This window comes from Macadamia integrifolia, chromosome 10, assembly GCF_013358625.1.
Source record: "Macadamia integrifolia cultivar HAES 741 chromosome 10, SCU_Mint_v3, whole genome shotgun sequence".
Taxonomy (NCBI): Eukaryota; Viridiplantae; Streptophyta; class Magnoliopsida; order Proteales; family Proteaceae; genus Macadamia; species Macadamia integrifolia.
In genome coordinates, this window is record NC_056566.1 from 29,851,027 (window position 1) to 29,865,622 (window position 14,596).

The following is a 14,596-nucleotide window of genomic DNA, read 5'->3' on the forward strand; positions in this document are numbered from 1 at the left end:
TCGACTTCACCGATCTGAACAAGGCCTACCCAAAGGATGACTACCCCCTGCCGAAGATAGACCTCCTCATCAATGCCACAGTAGGACACGAGGCGCTGAGCTTTATAGATGCGTACTCAGGGTACAATCATATAAAGATGTCTGAGGCCGATGTCCCAAAGACATCCTTTGTGACCGAGGGGAGATTGTACTGCTATGAAGTCATGCCCTTCAGAATAAAAAACGCAGAAGCCACCTATCAAAGGTTGGTGAATAATATCTTCAAGGGGATGATTGGTAAAACCATGGAGGTGTACGTAGATGAAATGCTTGTGAACGCCTAAAGGCAGAACACCATATTCAAGACCTAATGCGTTCCAGGTGCTGAGGTAGTACGACATGAAGCTGAACCCGACAAAGTGTGCATTCGGAGTAGCATTGGGAAAGTTCCTCGATTTTATTATCTGAGAGAGAGGAATTGAAGCCAATCCGGTGAAAATACAAGCCATCCAAGATATGAGGTCACCGCAGAATGTGAAGCAAGTCTAGGAGCTAACAGGTAGAGTCACCGCCCCAGGATGATTCATGTCTCGGTCGACTGATAAGTGTCTTCCTTTCTTCAAAGCCTTAAAGGGATCCCAAAAGTTCGAGTGGACGGAGGAATGCGAAAAGTCCTTCGAACAACTGAAGGAGTACTTGGCCGCACCCCCACTACTGACAAAGCCAAATACGGGGGATACCTTGCAGTTATACCTAGTTGTATCGGCAATGGCGGTAAGTGCGGTACTGATAAAGGAATAAGGAAGACAACAGCAACCAATATATTACGTCAATCGAATGCCTTTGGACGCAGAAACGAGATACAGAAAAGTGAAAAAAGTAACATATGCCCTGGTGATAGCGGCAAGAAAGCTAAGGCCCTATTTTCAGTCGTACATGGTGTGTGTGCTCACAGACCAACCACTAAAGAAGATACTACAGAAGCCGGATGTGTCCGGCTGCTTAGTAAACTGGGCCGTAGAAGTGGGAGAATTTGACATCCAGTACAAGCCAAGAACCGTAATAAAAGCACAGGCTCTAGCGGACTTCATAGTGGAGACAACACTCCCAGATGAACCCCAGGAGTCTATCGAGGCTCGGGCGAAAAAGACTTGGCATTGTATGTGGATGGTGCATCCAACAGTGTGGGAAGCGGCGCTGGGATCATACTTGTTAGCCCCAAAGGATTCAAAATCGAGTATGCAATATGGTTTGACTTCGATGCCTCCAACAATGAAGCTAAGTTTCAAGCCCTAATAGCCGGAATAAATTTGGCATGGGCCTTGATGGTACAGGAGTTAGTAGTGCACAGTGACTCATAGCTCATGGTGCGACAGGTGAATGGGGACTATAAAGCCAAGGAATAAAGGATGGTCAAATACTTAAAGACGGTGTGAGAGAAAGTAACAGCCTTCAAGGAGTTCGAGGTAAGGCAGGTGCTGCGGGTGGAGAATGCCAGAGCAGATGCGCTGTCACAATTGGCCACCTCCGACTTCAGTACGAGCGTATCACCGCGCCTAGACTCGCCCTGACCTAACCGAAGGCAATAACCTCGATTGGGATCTCGTGCCAAGGCCGAGTTGACCTGACCGAAGGTCACAATCTCAGTAGGGGGCTCAGGCCAAGGTCGAGTGGACCTGATCGAAGGTCACTACCTCGGTAGGGGGCTCAGGCAAAGGCTGAGTGGATCTGACCGAAGGTCACTACCTTGGTAGGGGGCTCAGGCAAAGGCCGAGTGGACCTGATCGAAGGTCACTACCTCGGTAGGGGGCTCAGGCGAAGGCCGAGTGGACTTGACTAAAGGTCACTACCTCGGTTGGTGTCTTGGGCCAGAACCGAACATAACCAACTGAAATCCATGTTTTAGGGATGAACGTCGAAACCGAATACTGAAGGGGCACTCAAGATAAATTAGATGGTTACTCCCACTGACAGAGCCTCCTAGTGGAAGTAAGGGGCTGCTGATATGGCAGAATTTATCACTGAATAAAGCGAGGACACGTGGCAACCGAGGTAGGGACACGTGTTGCCCATCCGATAAAGGCTGCAAGGCTCCAAACCACGTGAAGGGAAGGTTCCAGAAGGGGCAAGGCTCCAAACCATGTGAAGGGAAGCTTCCAGAAGAGGTAAGACTCCAAACCACATGAAGGGAAGGTTCCATAAGGGGTAAGACTCCAAACCACGTGAAGGGAAGGTTCCAGAAGAGGTAAGCTCCAAACCATGTGAGGGAAGATTCCCGAAAGGGGGTTCTTGAAACCTAGACCCAACAACCCTATAAGAGGAAACCGAAAAGGGACACCAGGAGGTACGTCGACACCCACCATTACTCCTGTGAATACACTGTTCTGTTGGTCACTAAATGAGGCATCAGAGGACTAATCCCGAAAATACCTCTAGGCCTCTGCCTTCTGTGCTTGTGCAGAATTAGCTCAGGGGGTTTTGGCAGTAACATGTACACAGAGCGCGTGCGCGAGAGAGAGAGAGAGAGAGAGAGAGAGAGAGAGATTTAACAGTGGTTTCTTCAAGAAAATTGTTGAAGTTTCCAAAACAGCAACAAAATTGGAACTTGGAAGTGTCAAAATTCTATCTTTTGTGTTTTGAGAAATCATAGTAGAAATTTTGCTTTGAAATTACTTCTCTACTGCAAGTTTCAAGTTTTTTTCAACAATGAAATAGTGTTTAAATGTTTGACAAATATAAAGAGGGAAAAAGAAATGTTCAATCTCTACTAGTAATTATATTCAAATTTCCCATATTCCTCATGTTTGTTTATATGAATTTTCCTCCAAATTAAGTGCATGCTTATTCAGATATTTTCCCCTCAAGAGGTGAACTTTCATTCAATTGTTGTGTAGATTAATGTACAACTTGCAAAAGCCTCAAAATTATTGTTGTTGTAGTTTAGATCATTAGATGCAGATATACCGGTAATAATCTCTCAAATTACATGAGGATATATGCCTTTTTTTTGTTTTCGTTTTTTTGAAAATTACACGTTTAATACTCGTACGTAAGTTTGTTCCCCTTTTTTTATCATTTTTTTTCTTAGCGTACCGTTCATTGTTTATATCTGTTTAAAACCCGTGTCGTATGTCTCTGTTTTTTTGTCGTCCCCGTTTTTGCTAACAATGAATGGGATAGAAAGGGATTCAGGCTATGAATCCAGTGCATTGCACCAGGTTTGTGGTTTAGGGATCAACTCCCCCCTCTTATTGGATTAGTTTTGGACTGAGGTATATTGGGATCAACTGAAAATCAGTCCAATCAAATCAACTAATAACCAAACCAAATGAAACTGATAAAAAGAAAATGATTATGAGATTATGAATTAGTGAATTGACCATCCACTTTTTACAATATTAATGAGAAATTTTTTTATTGTAAGGGGAATTGGTACAAATCATTGAATATTAGGTTATGAATACAGAAATTGATTTGTAAATTGTAATAATTCTTCTATTGATTTCCTTGTTCACTATACAAAACTTGTTGGATAGTCAAATGATGGATAATAGGGTTCATTTTGTGATTTCAATATTAGTTATCTTATTAGTAATTTGTTATCCTTTAGTTTTAATATTTGTCATCTTTTCCTTATAACAATAAATCATGATTTAATCATAAATTTGAAGTGTTTTTTCGTCAAATCTTGTCACTATAAGTTATGAATGTAATATTTCATTATAGTTCAAGCCCAATAATAAATCTATCTAAAACTGTATTAACTTGATACTAAAAAACTGAAATAAATCGAAATCAAACCAAATCGAAATCGAAATCAATCGAAAACCGAAATTCCTTAATGGATTGATTTTGATCTCCCTTATTCCTAGACTGAAATTGATTCAACCCAACCAAAATCGAATCGAACCGATCAATTGGCATCCCTATCTATCACTATCCTAATAAAGATATGCACAAGGCTATGAATCCAGAACATAGCACCACATTTGTGGTCCAGGAAAAAAAAAATCTTTTCCTATCATCCCTTCCCCCCATCTCCCCTCTTGTGTGAATAAAGGCCCCTTTGACAAAAAACACAAAAGAAGAAAGAAGACGAAGATCCAGGCTCGCCTAGAAACTTCCACGCAAGTCCACATCTATCTCAATGGTTTGTACAATATCGTAGATGGGATTGAAAGGGGTCCAGGCTCGCCTAGAAATTTCCACGCAAGCCGACATCTATCTCAACGGAGGCCCACAGTGTGAGCCGATCCAGACAATAAAAAAGTACTCACATGTTCTCTCTCTCTCTCTCTCACACACACACACACACACCGTCCCACTCTCCTCTCACTTTCGGTGTTTGTGATGAAAACGTAATATAGTTTTTTTTTTTTTTTTACAAACACACTTCTTTGGTTTCGATACTAGAAATATTGGTTCTTACGAAGGGATGCATTTGGTCTAATAGTAAGGTACGAATGTTGTAATGATCAAGCGGTTGAAATAATTTTTTGATATTTTCAGGGTAAGATCCTAGTTATCAATTTGGCAGAACCAAATTTTTTCAAATTAAATCAAAAATTCTGACTGAATCCGAATTAAAAGTAAAATTCGATAAAAAACGTGTTTTTTACTAATTTGAATTTAAAACGTGAATAATTCGGGCCGAACCGAATTAAACCGAATTATTTGGTACACTTAAACAGTATTTATAAAAAAAAAAAATAAATAAATAAATAAACAAAATGTCATATATGAAACCCACGGTACCCACCACCAAAATAGTTTTTTTTTTTCTCATCTTTTTCTCCCACAAATTTTCGCCTCCTTCTTCCCATATTTTTTCTCCACCTAATTCTTCTGTAACAATCGTACGAATCTACTCTTTGTTTCATTTCTTCTCATAACTTCATCAGTTCATCCTAAGATAGGGGAGATATCAAGCCTTGATGGATAATTTGAGGTTCCGGGGGACCAAGACAGATTCATATCGCTGTATCAATCAATTTCTTTTATATTGTTGCTTTAATTTTGAAAAATTAGTGTGTCTTAATGTAATATGGGTCTTGTGAACCCAAGCAAAATGATAGTGAAAATTTTTTGTGGTCAATTTATTTATTTGTTTTATTATAGTTGTAATCCTGCTTTCACTCTTTTGGGGCCTAATCTATTTCATGAGTAGAAATTGGATTACAATAACCATTGCTTCCATCGATCAATGATAATTTTTTCATAGTTTTTTACTTTATTGTATAAAGTAATTTGCTATTTCTAAGTATACAAATCAAGTTAATAACTTGATAAATAAAAAATATACAATAAACTATAAAAATAATATCCGAATTATTTGCCCGACTTTTATTTTTTTAATCGAATAATTCTCGAATCCGAATCCGAGTCCGATTTTTATTTTGTCCGTTTTTTTGACCGAATCCTTAAATTAATCAATCGAATTATTCCGAATAATTCTCCGCCCGAATAATTTCCGAATCCGAATTTGTTAACTATGGGTAAGATTGAAATTCTTGCCTCTGGGTCCTCGTCGTACATGTGAAAACCTCGTGTATCAAGTATGCCCTTTCTTACATGTTAGATCTTATGAATTTGAAAATTACAAATTTATATTTGTATTTTTACATCTTTCTCCATCAATGGGGATGTATATATACATTTAATAGAAAGAAAGCGAGAGATAGACACAAGAAATGCTAATAACTGAACAACATTCTTTCTACCTTTTTTTTAAATCAAAGTCGATGGGACACACTTACAAATATATGTTCTTCTTTTTGAGCATAAACCAAGTAGGATTTTGAACTTTTTTTACTTAAAATAATAATTACACTCAATTCAAAAAGCAGACCTGGCCATTGTCCGAAACGGAGTTTCTAATCTGAAGCTTTGAGCTTGATGAGGGTAATTAGACTGATTCATGTGCTCTTTCATGGAAGCCGAAGTGTTTTTAAACAGAAACAATTTGTAGACTTGTGTTTGTGGATTGAAAGTCTCACATTGATACAGGGATTGAGCTCCATGATTAGGAATGAAGGGAGGGAGTTTAGTCTCACATCACTTGAGTAGTATGCAAGAACTAGACTTTACAAACTCTGAGAAGAACCTCCCTATCCTAAAGGTCACGTTATCAAATGTATCAGAGCAAATTATTCATACACCTATAATGTGGAGTGATGATAAAAAATTGGTGGGAATTAATGTAATGAGTTTGCTGACCAGAAATATAATCCCAATGAAAACAGAATTGTTGGTTTCTTCAAAGTTCATGGTTCTTTGATTCTTGCATGATAGTAGTGCCTCGTCATCGATTTGTCCACTTCGAATGTCCTCTAAGATAGGACAGGTTTGTAAATTAAAGGGGAAAGATTTTGTGCACGATCAAACAAATGTAGGACCATGCACATAGCCGTCGAAGACCTTCATCCCTCCATTCAATAGTTGTGTGCATGGCTACGCATCATGCATGACCTTGCACAAAACCTTTCACATAAATTAAATACCGCAACAAAGCTATTTTTATCATGTGAACAATCAATTATGTGTCAAGATATTTTGTTTTCGTATATCTACACATGAAAAAGTGAATATACAGTTTAGTTCTGAGAAATAAGGATACTTTTTATTTTTTTTCAAAGAGAAAATGACTTTTTTTGGGGGGGGGGGGAAATGTGGGAGTTACGCTTAACTACATGAGGGAAAAATGACCACTCCACCTTCATGAAATGCCATAATGACTCCTCACCCAATCTGATACTTTTGTCCGTTAAAAAAAATTAAAAAATAATCTCTCGCACCCACGTCGTGCCCAGATTGAACGTTGCTATTGGTGAGCAATGTGTGTTTATGAAAAGATAAACACCAGATTCAATCTACACCCTATGTAATAAATGGATAAGAAGAATAGAATCCACACAATTCTACATACGCATGAACCACCCTTTTCTCATCAAAAAGGGAAAGAAAACACAACACCCCTATTCTTTTCCTTTCATCCAATGATGTTCCATATTTAAAGGCTTTCTTGGTCAGTGGTTGTGCACCGTTCATAGTCTATAGTTTATACACAATTGGAGTAAGATGAAGTGTTGATTTTAAGTGTGGATCAAGTTTTCGTATGAGAATCATTCTTGTACGATCTAATTCACACACATAATCTATCACTGGATTTTTCCTTGTATAGATTTCGTTTGTATGAATCTGTCTCGTACAAGAGTGTTTCTTGTATGAGAACTGATCCACTCTTGTCCCTTATGTGGTAATCATTTCATCTCATCTTATATCGTTTATGGAGTGTTGGACTCACATTTGAAATACGATCCATGCTCATAAATGGTGTGAGATGAAGTGAGATGGTTACCCACTTGGGAAGAGGATCCAATCAATTGATTTTTAATCTTCCAAGGTTAGAAACTCTCTACTAATGGCATTCTCTAAGAGTGACGTTGTAAATTTTCGCATTTTTTATGTTTATTTTGAAAGTCGAAAAAAACAAAAACCATTTATAATAAGATAAAAATTAACTCATTCGATCATGTTATGATGTGGTAGTCAATTCGGCGATGGCAATGCTTACGTGACAACGCCAAGGAGAGCAAGATTATCATCGGAGCCTCGGAGGAAATGAGGAATGGCCCATGGGCTGCTGGATCAGCTGGGTGAATCAACGTTTTTGTTGGGAGTTAAAAGGGTTATAATCCATTTCTAGATCCAGGGTTTAAAAATCCGGAATCTGGATCCGACTTGGCCTTAGAATTGACATATCTCAGGCATCTAGGGTTTTTCCTTATATAGGATCAGCCCAAGCCGGATCGGGCAGGGTTTGTCATATCCCACGTCTGATCTGAATCGGTTAGAATGAACCAATCCAATCCGGTTTGTATAATAAAACTCTCACACCTTATTTAAAGTCTGAATTGAATTAACAGTCTCTCTATATTCAATTTTGCATTAACTTGAAGAAGTACAAGAGAGAAATGGAAATTAATTTCCTTCACTTCATTCTTCTTTCCAGCAATTTTCTTTGAATCCAATCTACTAATCCCAATCATGGTTCTAAAAAATGTAATGGAATAGTCTGTATCAACTGGATCGAAATAATATCGACCTTGATCGATCCCTATCTTGACCTTCTCAATCCCATTCCACATTTATGGTTCAAAAGTATAATCGTAATGTCAATATTAGAACACAATGACTCGCGGGTCAGCGGGAGTCTTATCCACCTTTTTTATCTATTATTATATCTTTTGTAGTCCAGCCCAGCCCAACCCTGATAGAGTTGTACAATTATAATTGTATTATTGAATTTCAGAAAATAAATAAAGGAAGGAAGGAAAGCGAAAAAACCTGCTTCCTTCATTGATAATTATGAAAACCCCTTTAGTTTAATTTTTTTATATAAAAAATGTAAATGTAAAATGGGTACCGCATAAAATTGAAGTTAGGGCGGAACACTTCAATATTGATGATTAACTTGAATGATAACAAATGGATGTTTTAAGGGTGAGATTTAGAAGACAATTAGGCAAGGAGAAAGTTTTTAATCACCCAACAAATGGGGAGAGAATCCTTTTATCCACCATTATTAAACTCCTACCCATATTCAGTGGTGGAAAAAAAAAAAATTGTCTTCTAAAATTTACTAATTAATAATTAATTAATTGAATTTCTATTATCACAACGGTTTGTTATTTTTTAAATGTCATAATACATTTATACTACCACGTGGACTGATGAGATATGTTCATTATGACCATTGTTGAGTATTAGTGGTTGGTGATGCCATTTGACCTATCAAATGCTTCTAATACTTTCATGAGGATGATCAATCAGGTGCTTTGGTCATTCATTGGCAAATTTGTAGTCGTTTATTTCGACTACATTCTAATTATTAGTGTGGATGAGAATGAACACCTGAATCATGTACAATGTGTACTGGAAGTCTTGTGACGGGAGAAACCTTAAGAAAATGACATCGTCAAGATTAGTTATATGTCAAATTTTATAGTCTAATTCAATTAAACACTCCATTTTGTATTGACACATAGCTCGTGTATATCCATACGTGTATATCAACACTCTAAACATTACTATGCACTCTTCCAACTCCAAATAAGATGAATTATTTAAATACAAAATATTAAAAAGGGACGCACGCCTCATATTTGCCTTTGTGATCTTCCAAAACATCACCTCTCACTATTACTTCAGTAACTAAAGTAGTTTAATATATCATAACATAATATTAGTTAGTACCCACCAGAAAAAAAAAAAAAAAAAAAAAGACCACAAATATTGGTTATGTTTTTCCTCTTATTCTAAAGCACATCTTTTATTCCCCCACTCAATTTTTATTTTTATTTTTATTTTTATTTATTTTTTATTTATTCTTTTTTTTTTTAACATTATAGAACTTTATGGCATACAATTCTTTGGAAATCATTTAGGCTATGTTTGGTAGTTAAGAGAAGAAAATAAAAGAAAAGAAAAAAGTATAAAAAATTGTACTATTTTTTTTGTTTAAGAAATTCTCAATATGTTTGGAATGTCCTGAGTCCTGAACCAAAAAAAGAATTTTTCTTTTTCCAAATTCACCTTGGGAATAGTGAAGTTTTCTGTTGTTGCAAAAAAAAAAATAGTCTTAATAAAACACAAGAAAATAGAAATTTTTTATTTTATTTTTTTCTTTTGGTAGCTAAACGAGCACAATTTTTTTTTCTTTTTATATATCATTTCATTTCTATTCTTTTCTTTTCTTCTAATGGCTACCAACATGCTATACTTCGTAGCCAAGACAAGAAAAAAAAAGTACAAAAATTGTACTATTTTCTTATAATTGCCACATGGTTATTCAGTTAGTCTTCAAATATGAAAAATAAGTTACTATTTTTACCATCATTTTTCCATGCCTTGGCTTTGTTTGGTTGAAAGCTTTAGCTTGTACGCATGACTATTATCAGTAAAATTTCATTATAAAAATATATAAAAAAAATTAAAACTATATGAAAAATAAGTTGTCCATTCATCATCTAGTTATGGTTAGAATCATATTCCAATCTATGTTATCAATTTGTCATCATAGTTCAAAAGAAAAAAGAAAAAAAAGTCCTCATTAGGTCAATGAAGATCATACTCCCCTTCCATTCAATTGTCCACTTACCAAAATCATTAGTGGATGTAATGAATTGGTAAAGGTTATGGTGGGAATCACCTATTTAAGGGTGCATAAGAAGTCGGGAACCATGTTTTCTCTTTATATTTACAAAACATCATAGTTTATAACTTTATATATAACCTTTCTCTGATATGGGAAACAAATATGTTTAGAGTGGAAAGGGGCACAAAGGAATATAAGAAGAATGAGTCCCCGTGAAAGAATGGAATAAAGGTTTGACAGTCATTTAAGGCTATGTTTGGTAGTTAAAAAAAAAAAAATTATAATTATCAAATGATTTTTGAATGTGTTTATCTATCTCGTTAAATTCAAAAATTTTGAAATATATATATATATATATATTTTTTTTCTTTTTCTTCTCTCCTCTTGGCTATTAAACATAGCATAATATAATAAAACTATTGTACAGATAAGGACGACAGACTGGTGTGATGAGCACATAAGGATGCTAAGTTGCTCCCTTCTTGTTATGAAAGAAAATATTCTCTCTATAATAGGAGATTAATTAGTGATATACAATAAGCATAATCACAACAAATTTGTTAGATTTGCTTACTCTTGTAATCCTCTATTTAAGCATAAAAATCTCACCTTAGGAAAATAAACAAAATTGGGGTTTTTGACCATGGAGTAGGCTTCAATAGTTGAATGAACCATATTAATTACCATTGTCTGCAATGAATGCGGTGGTATAATGGTATGATAAGCATCAAATGACTGAGAGCATTCAAATACACATCCTGAGATTGTTTCATCTATCGAATACTCACCGTACCACTGCATTCACTGTAGATATTGTTTTCACATGTGAGTGTGTGTGGCTTTTATCAAAAACGTTTTATATGGAAGTATGGGGTAAGATAAGGGTATCTGTCATTTAGTTAGAACTTTATGTTTATGGATTTTCAAAATAGTCTTGGGGTATTTTGGTAACTAAAGACCCTCGATGTACACCACTCTCCCATAAACTAAACTGCCTCAGCCCACTCAACATTAACTGCAGCTCTTCACTGTCCACTGCCCCTGTGACCTTGTCTGTAAGTGCCTTTCCCATTTTGACAGAGACACCCACCTGGGCATAGCTGTTCTTTTCCTCTTATAATTCTATTTCTTTTGTTTTGTTAGTGTGCTTTTCTCATCAAAGATCTAAGAAATGCAGAGGCAGAGGAGTTTCTCCGTCAAGCCCACAAGACTTCTAGTCCTCTCCTTTATCGTCTCTTTCTCCCTTCTTCTCCTCGTCGTCTTCTCCATCTGGCTTCTCAGAGACGGCCCTTCAATAACTCAAGAAACCCATATCCAGCTCAATACACCCACCCTTATTCCTGGTCTAGCACCCATCAAAGTTGGTGGGTCGACGGGGTTCAGTGGAAACTTTAGTGTGGGTGAGGTGAACAAATCATTTCATTTTGATGCCCATTTCGATGAATCAGATGAGTCTACTGAGAATGCTGTGGTTTCAGTTGATGAGAAGGTTGAGGATGAAGAGAATGGGTTTACAGTCACAAACGATAGGAACAGTACTGAAGCTGGAAAGGGTTCCTTGGAAAGTGAGCAACACAGCAAACCTGAAAATTCTTCCGAGAAAATTGAAGTTTTAGATGGTCAGAGGATTGAAGCGAAGAAAAGTGAATGTGATGTTACAAATGGGAAATGGGTTTTTGATGAGAACTACCCCCTGTATACGAATATTTCTTGTCCCTTCATAGATGAAGGTTTTAATTGTCAAGCTAATGGAAGATGGGATCGTGATTATATGAAGTGGAGATGGCAACCACATGAATGCAACATCCCAAGGTACCAACTATTCCTGTGTCTTTTAATTCTGGAAAATTTTGTGCCCTTGAAGCTAATGGGTTTGATGAAGTCTAGAATCTATAATGTCTTATATGTTTGGATTGAGAATGGCTTTTGGGTGTCGTTTGTTGTACTCAAGGTTCGATGCAGTGAAAATGCTGGAACTGATTAGAGGGAAGAGATTGGTTTTTGTCGGTGATTCAATTAACAGGAACCAGTGGGAATCCATGCTATGTTTATTAAGAGGAGCCATCACTGATCCAAAGAGGGTTTATGAGACCCATGGACGGCGGATCACAAAGGAGAGGGGATATTACAGCTTCAAATTTGTGGTAATTAAAATGGCAAGAAGTAGTTTTTATTCTTTTGCAGAGCTCCCTCTATTTGATTCTTTGAAGTTAACAAAGTTTCAGGTTTTTGATTATTGGGTTGGACGATCTGTAGGACTATCAATGTACAGTTGAATACTATGTTACCCACTTCTTGGTTCATGAGAGCAAGGCTAGAGTGGGGCGTAAGAGGGTCCAAACTCTGCGAATTGACACCATTGATAGGGGCTCTTCAAGATGGAGAGGAGCTGATATTCTAGTTTTCTACACTGCACATTGGTGGAACCATTACAAAACAAAAGCTGGGTAAGTACCAAGTACAGAGAAGGTAACCTCTCTTTATAGCAAGAAAAGACTACTTATCTTCCACTTGTACACCATACCAGGGTGAATTACTATCAGGAAGGGGACCAAGTTCATCCCTATCTTGAGGCTTTGACGGCTTTCAGAAGAGCTCTGATGACATGGGCATCATGGGTTGATAAACATATCAATCCAAGAAAAACCCAAGTTTTCTTTCAAAGTTCAGTCCCTTCCCATTTCAGGTTAGTTCCTCCAGCTGCTTCTGATATAGATAGAAAGAAGGAAAAGGAATTCAGTCTCTCTTCTCCACTTGTTTGCTCAGTGATATTTTGTTTATGAATAGGGGCGGCCAGTGGAACTCTGGGGGACACTGTGGGGAGGCCATTCGACCACTTAATGATACCTTACATGTAAACTACCCTGCAAGGAATGTAATTGTGGAGGAGGTCATACAGCAAATGAAGACTCCTGTAACTTTCTTGAATGTAACTGGTTTATCAGAATATAGGATTGATGGTCATCCATCAGTATATGGAAGAAAACAAGCAAAGAGCAACCCTTCTAGAGCTCAAGATTGTAGTCATTGGTGCCTTCCTGGTGTTCCTGATATCTGGAATGAATTGTTGTATTTCTACTTGCAGTCTAGACAAAAAGGCAGCTCCCTTGAGTAGATTTTGGGTGAACACTTCTACACGGGAGAAAGAATACTTGCTCCCTATGTTTCTCGTGTCAATCATTTTTCATTCTCTCCTTTTGTTTTTGTTTTTGGATTTCCACTTCTTGTGTAGGTGAATATTTAAGGTCCCTACTTCCTTTACTAACCCATTGTCAGGATTCTAGAGCACTTAAGTGTTTGCAGATTTTACATGAGAGAACAAGTCTTTGATGAATAAGCTAACATAAGAAAGCACTGTTGACTAATTTTGACTTTTGATCAATGTCTTCAAGCCCCTTCTACCCCTTGCCACGGACTATTCTTAGGTTTTTTTTTTTTCCTGAATCAGCATAAAGCTTAGCTTAGTAACCCGCCAGAGAAAGAAAAAAACCATGGGATGGCAGTATGTTTTTGGCACATTTTTTACGGGAGAGCAAAAAACATGGGATAACACTGTTTCTCGCACATTTTTAATTCTCAATAGCAAAAAAACATGGGAGGCACAATTGATAGAGTTTGGATCAGCTCCCCCATGTGGAAGTTGCACATGAGGTCTCACGCCTAAGGCTTATTCGGTTCACTAGCCAACGCAATTAATGTATTCGTGGTCCGATACCACATGGACAGTGGAATAGATCATTTGTTATACTCCCAGGAAGTAAACCATGCCTTTGGAAATGACACGACAACCATTCCATCCCATTACATTAGTGCCCACAGTAAATGAATTTCTTTGGTAGAAGTACATACCAGCCCCTTCCATGATATCTGAAGTGAGGTGCCCTATATGTGACCCAGTCCCTTTCATTCAACAGCGTGCTGGAGTTTAAAAGGTTGGTTGTGATCTAAACCATCCGTGCCTGACTGCCTGTTCACTTCTAGAAAGTGGAAAGATCAACCTTAAAAGGAGAGAGAAGGTTTGGGGGGGTGGGGGGTGGGGAGGGAACTTATAAAATAGCCTACCTATCAAATATTAAACAGAAGCAAGTATACCTGACTACTAGATGATTTTGAGAAAACTCTTAACAAGAACATTGAACAACCCCAGAATCCAAAGTCACCCTCTTTGTGCTGGGAATAGAACCCTCTCAATTAGAGGATTAAAACCTCCAGGGAAGTATAGATAGAGCTAACCTAATACCCTTGAATGATTATCCGCTGCATAATATCACGCTTCGTAACGCCTATTTCCATAGGTTGGCATTCAGGTCCATTTGTTGGAAGATATCAAAGATTTAATTCATTGATTGAGCTGCTTTCTTGAACTACATATCATCATTTGGTTGCTTGTAAATAGCTGAAGGTTGAGAGGTGAAACTACTGTCCATGTGGCTGGTGGTAAAACTGGTAATTAATTCCCAT

At 37.3% G+C, this 14,596-nt stretch overlaps 1 protein-coding gene across 1 annotated transcript; it reads left to right on the plus strand.

The window, feature by feature from the left end:
* The first annotated feature begins 11,164 nt into the window (after positions 1–11,164).
* Positions 11,165–13,449, plus strand: LOC122090951 (protein trichome birefringence-like 6). The gene is made up of 5 exons (XM_042660728.1): positions 11,165–11,947; positions 12,087–12,279; positions 12,392–12,582; positions 12,663–12,821; positions 12,923–13,449. The coding sequence occupies exons 1-5, from the start codon at positions 11,307–11,309 to the stop codon at positions 13,248–13,250; spliced, it is 1,512 nt and encodes a 503-aa protein (XP_042516662.1). The 5' UTR covers positions 11,165–11,306; the 3' UTR covers positions 13,251–13,449.
* Positions 13,450–14,596: the final 1,147 nt, after the last annotated feature.

Coding starts and splice junctions, on each gene's coding strand:
- LOC122090951 (XM_042660728.1), top strand. CDS start 11,307: ATGCAGAGGCAGAGGAGTTTCTCCGTCAAGCCCACAAGACTTCTAGTC. Junction 12,280..12,391: donor ATTACAGCTTCAAATTTGTG/GTAATTAAAATG, acceptor GACGATCTGTAG/GACTATCAATGTACAGTTGA. Junction 12,583..12,662: donor CATTACAAAACAAAAGCTGG/GTAAGTACCAAG, acceptor ACACCATACCAG/GGTGAATTACTATCAGGAAG.